General features: G+C 35.3%; 1 protein-coding gene across 1 annotated transcript; it reads left to right on the top strand.

The window, feature by feature from the left end:
- The first annotated feature begins 2,610 nt into the window (after positions 1-2,610).
- Positions 2,611-11,877, top strand: LOC140770440 (uncharacterized). Its single transcript, XM_073111639.1, has 13 exons — positions 2,611-3,017; positions 3,099-3,248; positions 3,697-3,870; positions 5,491-5,634; positions 5,778-5,883; positions 6,035-6,183; positions 6,255-6,380; positions 7,069-7,212; positions 7,468-7,555; positions 8,759-9,132; positions 10,046-10,369; positions 10,902-11,117; positions 11,524-11,877. The coding sequence occupies exons 1-13, from the start codon at positions 2,799-2,801 to the stop codon at positions 11,656-11,658; spliced, it is 2,349 nt and encodes a 782-aa protein (XP_072967740.1). The 5' UTR covers positions 2,611-2,798; the 3' UTR covers positions 11,659-11,877.
- The last annotated feature ends 501 nt before the right edge of the window (positions 11,878-12,378 follow it).

The raw sequence follows: 12,378 nt of genomic DNA, 5'->3' as shown, positions 1-12,378 counted from the left end.
AAAAAAAAAAAATTAAAGAGTCAATCTCAATCTAAAAGTCTATGCATTGCATCATTTTCAAAGTCTTCCTTAGGTTGCTGGGTTTTCTTGTATTGTGATGATTAAGATCACCTAATTTCGCCCTTATGTTGGAAAAATAGAGTCAATCTCAAAGGTAACTCACAAAACCTAATAAAAATAAAAGACTTGTATTTTTTTTAATCATTCAAAAGCACAAAGGCTAGATATGGGTTGAACAAATTGCTAACCCTTCCTACATATAGAAGCATTTAGACTCTACCAAGTTTTAGTCAATATAATAAGCTATCTAAACCTAGGTTTGAAGTCGTGTGCATTATCGAATTGTTGCTTCAAACTAAACGTCATTGAGATTTGCTCCAAGCCATTGTGCTGTCGAGTTATCAACCTTGTTGAACCATTGAGCCAAACTACTAAATAATTTTCTCAACATAATTATTTAGGGTTAGAATCGATCTCATTACTTCATTGGTTATAGAGAAGAGTGCCTACCAACTTTACACAAGTTGGTTGATTGTTTGTGTTGAGTCTAAGAGGAGAGGTCTCCAACTAATGGTGAGATTAGGTGTGGTACTATGGTGGGCATTATGAGCTTAACATACTTTTGCTCACAATATTCTAACACAGAAGAGTAGTATTTGATATTATTGAAGAGTACATCATTTCTATATTTTTAGAATCTTCTAATACCACTGACCATTATGTCAGAGATGCATATTAGAGCAGGTAATACTAAATGTATGCTCAACAAAATCCCACATACAAGTGACAAAACAATGAGTATATAATAGATGGGCGATGAATTCATTTTCAAGGTCATAGTAAGGTAGAGGGAAATATTATAACAATCTAAGAGAAGAATTAAAATATAATAATAATAATATTTATATTAATCCTTTAAGTAATAATCATATTGGCTATATAATACTAATATGATATAGTAACCTTCAATATGAATATTTCCAAATGGATTTTTTAGAGATATATCTTAGGGGGAATACTAATCAGAGTCAAGAGCAATTTTCATCCATCCAAGTAAATAAATTATTTCGTTGTAAGACCTCATCCGGGGAGGGAGGAGTAGTGAAGAGAGACGCTACCCTATAGTTAGATTTTTCACCGGTAAGAAGATAAATTAGTAAAATGTCACACAGACTATGGCCAAAATTCTGAATGACCACTTTCTGAATCAAATCTGATATCTTATGAATAACTAGCCCAACCATGTTAACATAAGTAAATAGAACTGAAAAGAACTAAGAACTAGACCAGACACTAGTGGGTTTGCATCTTAGATAACTTTAAAAAGACCCACATAGAAAACAACCATAGAGTTAAGAATCAACCTCCAACTCCAAGCATAACATCTCAATATGAGGACTTCTAAGCATGAATGTAGGTTTCCACAGCTTGAATCTTTTGGCCATAACGGAAAATCATATAGTGCAAAAGTCATGGATGGCGATGCCTCTCCTTTTTGGACTTAGCCATTTTCTCTTAACTAATTAGATTCAAAACCCTAGGAATGATTAAACGTTTTTTTTATAGGAACTTAAGATAGCTTGGCTACTAGATAGACCATAGCAAGAGGTGCCCACAAAGAAGAGAGGAGATTAACTGATATAGAGTTGATAATCAACCAAGTAAATTAGGTAACCGGTCTAATTTGAGAAAATGATGTGCACTTTTAACCCGCTAACTTAGATTCAATTTTAGTTAGAAAATTCTCATACTCATGGATAAACAATTACCTAGATAAAATTTTCACTTTTAAATATTTAAAAGGGAAATACTCTTCTAGCATACAAAAATGCACAAATAAAATACTTTTACATAGAGCAGGGAGCTTGAAAAAAAAATAAAAAAAAATCAACCTTAACTTCTTCCAAAAATTAGCAAGCTTCTCATAATACTTATAATGTTATCACAACAAAACCCACTAGCATTCATGCATATTAATAAAATATCAGCTACATAAGGTAGCTAACCACACATCCATTCCTAAAATTAAGAAGTCCCATATCATTTTTAAGAATAGCTTCTTAAATAAGAGAGGAGAAAATCTAGAAATTAAAATAAAAATATATAGAGATTTTCTTTTTTGAAACATAATATATGGAGATATGACCCCCTTTACTATAAATAAAATCACTCCCAAAACAAAACCATTCAGTGAAAGAACATAAGTAGGAAAGGAAATATTTCTAGTCCACTTAATACCTCTGTTATTGTCCTCCGAGCTCACCCTTTTTAGGTGAAGCCACGTCTCCCAATTGCATCCTCAGAAGCTTGGAGCCACCGGTTTTAAAATTGACGGTAAAGCGAGCAACACCGTCCCTTCTAACTCCACTAAAATCAGCCACGTGTCCCTCCGCGGTCCAATTCTTGCCCCGCTACCACGTCGGCGGTCACGAAAATTTGGGCCAAAGATGTCCACTAAGACTACGGTCCACTCGTGCCCACTCATCTCTCTTCGGTTCCGATGCTCCTCAGGAATACATTATCTTGCTAACCTAGTTGACTCTAGCAGGTTAAAAATAGCTGAGTCTTATGCGTTTGAGCATTTTAACAGTAGCAGTCCAGGGTAACAACAGAACCGCAAGGCTCCGCTAACTACCGCACTGGCTTCGACTTCCAAGCCTCCGGCGAGTTAAACGTGTTGTTCGTCTTTGTCTCGTCTCTTCGCTTCGCTTCTCCGTCTCGTCCTCTCCATCTCGCGATTTCCCTACGCGATATATAGGAAGGTAAGGAGAGGAAGCGAGGCTACGGCTTCTCTCGCCATGGAAACGGCGCCTCAGCTCCTCCACTGCGGCATCGACTCCTTCCGGCGATCGCCGTCATCCATATTCGGCGTAAAGAGAAGTAATCGTCGATCTCCGTCTCTATGGAGGTCCACGGTACGCCGGTCTGGCGCCTTCGCCGTCGCCACGGAGCCGAAGCCGAAACCCACCGGTAAACCCGCGCCTTCTCCTCGCGTCTCTCCCAATGGAGTCTCGAATGTAAGAGAGCAATTGGATTCAGTTCTGAGGTTTTTGAATGGGTTGTGAGTCACATCTAATGGCTTCTGTGCATAATTATAGAGATTTGGGAATATGTCGGAGGAGATAAAGAAGGTGAGAAAGCAAATGGAGGAGGATGAGCAGCTCGCGTCGCTGATGAGAGGACTCCGTGGCCAGAATCTTCGCGATTCGCAGTTTGCTGATGAGAATGTCCGAATGCGCCTTGTTGAGGTCGGTCTATAGTTGTGTGAGCTGGGGAAGTCAATTTGGTGCTTTGGTGCTTCAGTTTGAACTAACTCATGTTTTCGGGGTTAATTGTAGGCAATTATGCTGAATTGTTGAAAGATTTTTTGTGCCTCAATTTGCATGATTGCAGTAGTACAAAATGAGTTGTAGAAAGTTTTGATGCATCTTGTGGAGATACTGATATATCTAGAAATCAATAGAAATGACTGTTTTCCTTGTCTATATCTTTCTGTTTGTGTGATTTTCTATTCTTTGCAACATTGTCTAGGGATGCTATCGGTTTTTTCTTATACCGTGAATAGGCATAATTAATCTTATTTTCATCCCAAGTTTATGCTAGCAACTCTTGCAATGGCTGTTATAACTACGTTTATATTCGCTTTTATTTTGTTGAAGTCTTAATGGATCGGAGTTTCACAATTTGTTCATGTAGGTTGATGCGGTGAACAATGAGGATTTACCTCTAGTATATGATCCTGATACCATAGCATCTTACTGGGGAAAGCGTCCCGGAGCTGTTGCCACTAGAATCGTACAGTTGTTGTCTGTAGCTGGTGGATTTCTATCTCATTTGCTATCTGATCTGATAAACAAAAAGATCAAAGAGGTAGAGCAATAACTACTTGCTTTTCTGTTGCTTTTCCTATAATGGTGTTTGGGTTGCAGCATTGCTGGTCTTTTGTATTTAGGTTCTTTCAAGATTTCATTTATTCAGTTAGCACCTTATGAGCTCTAAGAATACATAGGAATTCCTTTTAGATTTTTTTTCCTCATTTTCTTTAATCATATCTAGGCTAGTTAAATCTCTTTGGGGCATGCTGATTCTAAGTTTCTAACTTGTGTGCTATTCTATTTATTTCTTCTTTTTGCTATTAAGTGATAAAAATTCTCAGTAAAGCATAGTTATCAGAACCGAACTTGACTAGACTGGATCGGATTGAGTGGTTGGACCGATGAACTAACCACTAAACCGGTTCGATTTTGTAGCCAGACAGGATAAGTAATGAACTTGATAAAACCGACTGACCCAGTGGTTGAGTTAGTGACCCGTGCAACCTAGCTATTTTTTTGGCAAACTGGCCAGATCAATTACTTTTGCAAAATTACCTAATTATCCTTAATATTTATTTATTCTATTCTATATCGTAATAGTATTTTAGTCCTATAATTTTTAAGATATTTGTATTTTAAAATTAGTTTTTTTTGCACATATACTCTTAAAAAGATCCTTATTTACTTGTATGTTTCTCTAAAGTTCATATTTAAATGTATATCGCCCAAAATACATAGTTTTTGCAAGTATACCTTTTAAAATCCTTATTTTTTGCATGAATATTTTTTAGATTTAACTATCATTAAAATTTAAACAATTTAAATATGAAAAGGTAAAAATATCCTTATTTTAGTTTTCAAGTATTTCTCTTAGTTAATAATATTTTTATTTTTTTCTATTAAATGACTTAATTTGAAATGTAAGTATGTGCGTATCTATATAAATAATATATATTTGAGGGATATACATACAATTATACTACATTTATAGATTTTTTATTTTTTAGAATTATTTATAACTATCTGTATATTATTTAATATTTTTGAAAAACTAGTGATCCGATCAGGTGAATCACTAGTTGAACCAATAATCTAGTGACTTAATTTCTGACTAGGTCAACGTTTAATCCGATTCTGATAACTATGTATGAAAGTACTGTTTTCTCTATATTTGCAATCAATTAGAGTTAAATGATCTTACAAAGAATGTAACAAGATCATGGTAAGAAATGAGCTATACTGTGTTAGATTTTGCACTACCTTCTTCCTCGACGAATAGGATTAATTCGTACTCTGTTGCAGAAGAACATCCTATTAACTTCCCTCCTGATGCCATGATTTTCTATGTTCCAGTCTTTAAGAGCTACCTTATCTATCAGAATGAATTTATCGGTTCATCTGTTGTATTTATATGAATATAGAGGAGTTTATTTTGGCAGAGGTCCATCTGATCAGCCTCTTATCTACTCTTTCATTACTTATTTATTGTTGAAACTTGAAAGAATGACATGATATTTTCTATATTCAGTGCACTTTCTTCTTTGTACTATTAATTTCTTTGGAAGTGCATGTGCCTTATGCTACTAATTTTTTCCTCTCATTCTGTTATAAATTTCATAAATTTATGTTTTGCTGTGATGTTTCATATTTTTTTCCTTCTACTTGAATTGTCTAGAATGAAGTGGCACGAGCCATCGAATTGAGGGAAATAGTAACATCTTTGGGCCCAGCTTACATTAAGCTTGGGCAAGCTCTCAGTATTCGGCCAGACATATTGTCTCCTGCAGCAATGACTGAGCTGCAGAAGCTGTGTGATAAGGTAACTACTTTGCATTTTATACCTTATTTAGGTGGAAAGTTGTGGTTTGTCATGGAATTTTTGTCACATTTTCCAGCCAATTTAGATAGTACTATATTAATGCCAGACATTTGCTAATTAGATTTCTTCTGTGATCCCTCAAGGTTCCTTCATTTCCAGATGATTTAGCAATGGCTCTGATTGAAGAAGAGCTTGGTCAGCCGTGGCCTATGATCTATTCTGAGCTAACCCCCTCGCCAATTGCTGCAGGTAATGTCAGTCCAAAGTATTTTAGCTATTGTTCTGTTACTCATATTGCTACTTCTGTTTGCCGCATCGATATGTAAATACATTGCAGTTCTAATTTCAAATCCTCTTGTCCTCCTTAAATGTTTTAATCTCTTATTCTCTTATTATGAAGCATCTCTTGGACAAGTATATAAGGGCCGCTTGAGAGAAACTGGAGAGTTGGTAGCTGTCAAAGTACAACGACCTTATGTTCTGGAGACTGTAACTGTAGATCTATTCATTATTAGGAAGTTGGGCCTGGTTCTCCGTAAATTTCCGCAGGTAAGGCAGCAACTATCTAGTTTGGATTAGCACTTGTTTTCTTCTACCACTTATTTTTGTTCAATTGTCAGGTATCCATCGATGTAGTTGGATTGGTAGATGAATGGGCTGCTCGTTTTTTTGAAGAACTTGATTATGTAAATGAAGGAGAGAATGGAACACTCTTTGCTGAGATGATGAGGGAAGATCTTCCTCAGGTAGTTGATGGCCACTTTATCCTCAATGTCTAGATTGTTCTACAAATATTTTGAAGTCATTAAACTTTGTGTATAGAAAAGATTCTTCTTTTGAATATATGTGAATAAGTAATGTTACCAACCAATTGCGTTTATGAGAATAAGAAAATGTTGGATATATCCTCCAATTCCAATTACTGGTACTAAGAAATGCTCATTTATCCTTTCTCTACTGTTTGTGCCTCAATTCAGTTTTCTATACTGGATTTCTCTTGATAGCAGAATTCTTATTTGGTCATAGTTGTGAAGTTCGAGGACTTATGCTTTAGCACACCATTAAGCAAACTCATTGTGTAGCATTTATCTCTGTAAAAAAACTTTATTACTGGATGGCCTCCTTAGATGGCAATGTTCATTATCTGTGAGATGATTGTTTCATATGTCAATAACCATTATCATGGGCAATATCTATTATCTGTGGGATTCTATTCATTGACTTGTTTATTTCTTGACCTTCCTTGAGTCGATGAACTTATGCTATGTTCTTGAGGATGTTTTCTGTTCATTAATTCAGGGCCCTCCTCAAATTTCTTTGCATTCTTGTCATGAACATTCTTATGTCAAATAAGTATTTTTTAGCTTTGTGATTTATCTAGTTGTTGTGCTTCATATAGCAGTTTAAATCATCTAAAAGTTTTTACCATTCCAGGTTGTTGTACCAAAAACATATCATAAGTACACATCAAGAAAAGTACTTACTACACAATGGATAGAAGGAGAAAAGCTATCTCAAAGTACAGAAAGTGATGTTGGGGAGCTGGTCAATGTAGGAGTCATATGTTACCTGAAGCAGGTAATGTACTTTTTTCCATCTCTTTAAATCCATAGGCATAAGATGAAAGTCTAGGAGCATCTGCTGCTCTTCGATGTGACATGCTATTCATTGATAGTTTCCTTATAATATGATGTTTTAACTCAAGAACAAGTGGCGCTTAAGCTTCTTTTATGGTACAACTGTACAAGTTCAAAGAAAGAAATTCATTTATCTAGATATTCTGGAAAGAGATTTATTAGTCCTCTATCTGATATCTGGTAATGAAATTCACAGTTGCTTGATACTGGATTCTTCCATGCTGATCCACATCCTGGTAATATGATCCGAACGCCAGAAGGAAAGCTAGCCATTCTTGATTTTGGTAAGTCTCGATCCTGTTTGGATAACTTATGGAAGATTCTACAGATGCCATAATAAGATATTTGCATTTTCCAAATTTAGTACATTTGAGAAACTTCATATAAATGTTGCTCTTTTGATGCGTTAAAAAATGAATGGGTGGAAAGAAAAGGTAGGGAAAAAGTATCTCTATGTTATGACACCTGTAATCAGTCAATATAGGAAAAAGTAAAAGTTGTCAAAAGTTCTAGGCTCTAGGGATTAGGGTTTTGGACTCAAAAAGGAACATTGTTTGGGCCGTTTCTGCAGACAAAAAGGTTGTGGCAGGAAAACAACAAAGAGAGAAAGAAAGAGAGGGGAAGAAGAGAAGAAAAAGGCGTAGATAGAAAGTAGATAACTATTGTTCTCTCTCAAGCTCACCTGGATCACACTGGAGGCTTGGTCTCAAACCAATTGGCACTTCATGTCAAGTAGTAGAATAAGAAAGCCTCTTTAAAAGAAGAAGAAGAAAGCCTCTTTATATTATGTCTTGTCACAAAACTGTAGCCATTCTTATGGTAAATGATTAAAGAGTACTGGCCATTACTTTAATCAAGTGTATTTTATTAAATGTAAGGGTTACCCCACTGAGTGAAATGACATTGGATCATCAAATCACAAAACTGAAGCCAGTGAGGAAATATATTACATATATTTCAACTTTGGGCATGTTCAATGCTTCTAGCTGACCATTAGACCCTCAAAGATCTTTTGTTGACTTGCAGTACCTATATCTCCGTCCTAGTTATGCTCCCTCCCTCTCATTCATGTTTCTTAAAGGATTTCTTGCTGAGTGTAATTCTTCTTCCTGTTGGGCTGATGTCTCTTATATAATTACAGAAACACCTGTTCTCCAAAAGTACCACGTATTATTATGAGAAGACTACATCTTTCTTCTTCATCCTCAACTTATTTAGATAAAGTCAATTTACGTTCTATCGGTAGAGTTGTTATGACCTCTGAAAGCACGTTTTGCTTTGGTTAGATGAGATGTAAGATAATTTTTCCTTGTAAGTCAATTTAAGTCATTTTCAAACTTATTAAAGAATACAGCTAGAAGTTTGCAAATAACATCCGGCAGTGATGATGCTAAGTTCTTCTTTGGCAAGTGGTTAAGTTCTTATTAGTTTTTTTTTCTGTTTATTTGGATATTAAATGATGCTTTGCATGCCATTTTTTGTTGCAGGCCTTGTTACAAAATTAACTGATGATCAAAAATATGGAATGATTGAAGCAATTGCCCACCTTATACATCGTGATTATGATGCTATTGTTAAGGACTTTGTGAAGCTTGATTTCATCCCTGAAGGAGTTAATTTGGGTCCGATCTTACCTGTCTTAGCCAAAGTTTTTGATCAAGCACTTGAAGGAGGGGGTGCAAAGAATATTAATTTCCAAGAACTAGCATCTGATTTGGCACAAATAACATTTGACTATCCATTCCGAATACCCCCTTATTTTGCTTTGATTATCAGGGCTATTGGGGTATTAGAAGGCATAGCATTGGTGGGAAACCCTGATTTTGCTATTGTTGATGAAGCATATCCATATGTTGCACAGGTTTGCCATTTTCATCCTACTGGCTTCTTTCTAATATTCGACCGATTTTTATTCTTATTTAACTCTCTGTATATAAGTTATACTCCAGATATAATACTGCATGTGTCTGTATCACTTGATGTTGGACATTATATTATACGTGAACTTTTAACAAGGCGATCTAGTTTACTTTTTGTTTGAAGTTTCTGATCAAATTACATGATTATATAAGTTTCAATAGCATAAGCAATTAAGCATTTCCTTTCAAAACTATGCCAAAAAAATTTCCTTCTCTAGTTATGTACCTAGTTTTAATATTAGTATTCTTTTCTCTTGATACAAAAAGAGAATGGCAAGTCGAATATCTGAAAAGCTTTTCTTATTGGTTATTGCTCTCCTGTTTACGACATAATTAAAATTGTTCATAAATAATTGGGCAATTATATATGTGTTCACCTTCATGCATTTAGTTGGAGATGTCCATTATTCAGATTGCCTCCTTGCCCTTGCAAATATGGTCCATACATTGATTGATTAAAAAAATTTGAAAGTTTATGATTTGCTTTTCTAATTGTTTCCTTAAATCTTAGTTTACCCATTATTTTGTCAACCAGTAGCCTATAGTGTTCAATATTCAGTTTTTCACATCTATATTGTATTTTGATGCTTCATTGACTATTTGAACTAAAAAATAGTGAAGTAAGCCATGATCTTCACAAGGCCATCGATATAGTCTTGTGAAGCTTAACCTGTAAATTTAAGTGCATTCCAAATATACAACTGGCAAAGTCAAGGTTTTTATGTTTCTGTTGACATGCTAGACATAGTAAGATCATCATTATAAGATCGTACTGTACTAAAATCTCCTAATATTTGCAAATTTATGATTTTAATTTTGCTAATATATGTGTAACCTATTTCTTCCCAATACCAGAGGCTTTTAACTGATGAATCTCCTCGGTTAAGGAATGCGCTGAGATATACAATATATGGAAAATCTGGGGTTTTTGATGCAGAAAGATTTATTGATGTCATGCAAGCCTTTGAGACTTTCATCACTGCAGCAAAAAGTGGAGGGGGGGAGAGCCTCAATGGAAGTATGGCTGAACTTGGTGTCTTGCAAAGTCAGCCAAACTATTTAGTCCCAGTATTTCCATCGATGGCATCTCAGCCAGAGAAGCCCATCCAAGCTAGAGCAGCCCTCTCATTTCTGCTATCCGATAAAGGGAACTTCTTCCGAGAGTTCATTTTAGATGAGGTAACTAAGTAATACATGTTATTTCTGTATAGAGAGAGATCAATGTTCTGTGTTTTTCTTCACTGTTCTAAGTAATTCTATCCATAATGCTTCAGCAAAAAAATAGTTTTTGAAGTTCGAAAGAGAGACATTTAGTGACATCACACTATATTAGTAGAAACTTGCTCTTTTAGAATTTTAGTAGGTTACATGTTATAAGCACTTGAGTAACTCTGATAGTTATTAGTGCATATATGGTTAGACATAGGTAGTCTCTGCTATTATCTTCCAGATGTTCTCATTAAGCAGTAGACTAGTAATTCTCTTGAGTTATCAATTTATGCTACTTTGATTGTTCAGATACCCTTTACTGATTCCTGCTCTAGTCATTAAATTCTTTCATAAAGATTAGATATCTGCAGATTTTAGTGATCTTCCTTTTGTCGTACTATTTTTAATTGAGGATTATTTACCCAATAGTTTCCTGGATTAGCTAATTTAGTCCAAATAATAGAAAGATTTATGATAATTGCCTTTTTGGTGACTGCCCCAGATTGTTAAAGCCATTGATGCAGTTTCAAGGGAGCAGTTGGTGCAAATAACTGCAGCTCTGGGAATCAGAAACTTTGCTCCTGTTTTCAGTATGGTTCCTCTTAGAACTGCAGCCTTGCTACCTACCATCACGGAGGAAGACAAGGTTATATTGAACAATGTCCAGAAAGTTGTTAAGTTTCTAACTGCCGGCACTTCAAAAACAACATTAAATGAGGTACCCTACTATCTTCATGTTTGCTGGTAGTCTATAGTAAAATCTTGAAATCATCATATGCTACACTTACGCATTTGTCTGAGATGTAATTACAAGATTATATAAGACCTAATATCTATGGTTAATGCTAGGCTCCCCTGACCGAACTTATCATATGCTTGAAAACGATTAGCGTCTTTTCTGTCTTACTTCGATTTTTGGAGGACCCTCCATGGCACTCTACTGGACATATGCATCAAGTTTGAAATGTTTGCACATTTCTTTTGCTTCTTGTGGCGAGATCTGCATATTTTGTTTCATCAATTTTCTATTTGCTACAGTTAGCATTTATATGCACATGTTATTGAATATTAGCAATTTTGCACCCGATTGATGAAATTTTACTGACAAACTTTATGAACATCAGGATGTAAATATTGCAAACGCCATTCGAGACCTTATTCCAGTGTTGCCAGGCATCTCAGCAACTGTCCTGCCTGACGTGTTGAGCCGATTATCGTCACGGATATTAGCACGGTTTATCCGTGACACTTTTTTGTAGTTTCCAGTTTAGTTTCTTCTGATCTTAAGGCAATTTTCAATAGTTTTTCTTGTATATAGTATGCAATGGGGGTATAGCAGGTTGTATAATATTACTATAAGCAAGTAATTTTATAAAGAAAGCAGCAGAATTACAATCTAGATCATATCTACTGGATATCAGATGGTGTAACGCATCACTTAGTTGTTGAAATCCTGATTCAATACTTAATCCACTCAATCCATGATCAGAGTTGTTTTATTCCATATGTCCGTTGTTCCTCACTAAAGTCAGTATCTTATTTTCAGATGTTCAATTCTTTGCTACTAGGACGACATATTAACTTCTTTGACCACAGTAAAGGTTCTTGTGGCAGAGATGGCACTAGAAACTATCTAATCTATTTAATATAATAACAAGAGCATAACTTATGCATATATAACCCGAGCTAATATGACATCAGATGTATAAAAAGGGTAAATATTTTTTGAAGGTTGGAGCATTTCCCACTTCACCTCTATCCCAAAATCATTCCTAGCTACCCGACCCATTTTATTTGATAATAATAATAATAAGTTGGCAGAACATATCAGTATTACACTTAATTCATCGATCAAGAATATATCAGTTTTAACGAGAAAGTATTTTCCGGACAAGGTTAAGAAAAAAACTAATGGCTGCATATGCTAGCAGCGTAAAGGACTAGGTGTCACAAATTTTAACCGGTTTCGCAGCTGAAAG

This window comes from Typha angustifolia, chromosome 11, assembly GCF_048772165.1.
Source record: "Typha angustifolia cultivar Huaian chromosome 11, ASM4877216v1, whole genome shotgun sequence".
Classification (NCBI taxonomy): Eukaryota; Viridiplantae; Streptophyta; class Magnoliopsida; order Poales; family Typhaceae; genus Typha; species Typha angustifolia.
The sequence above is the reverse complement of the archived record's forward strand: the minus strand, read 5'-3'. Positions and strand labels throughout refer to the sequence as shown.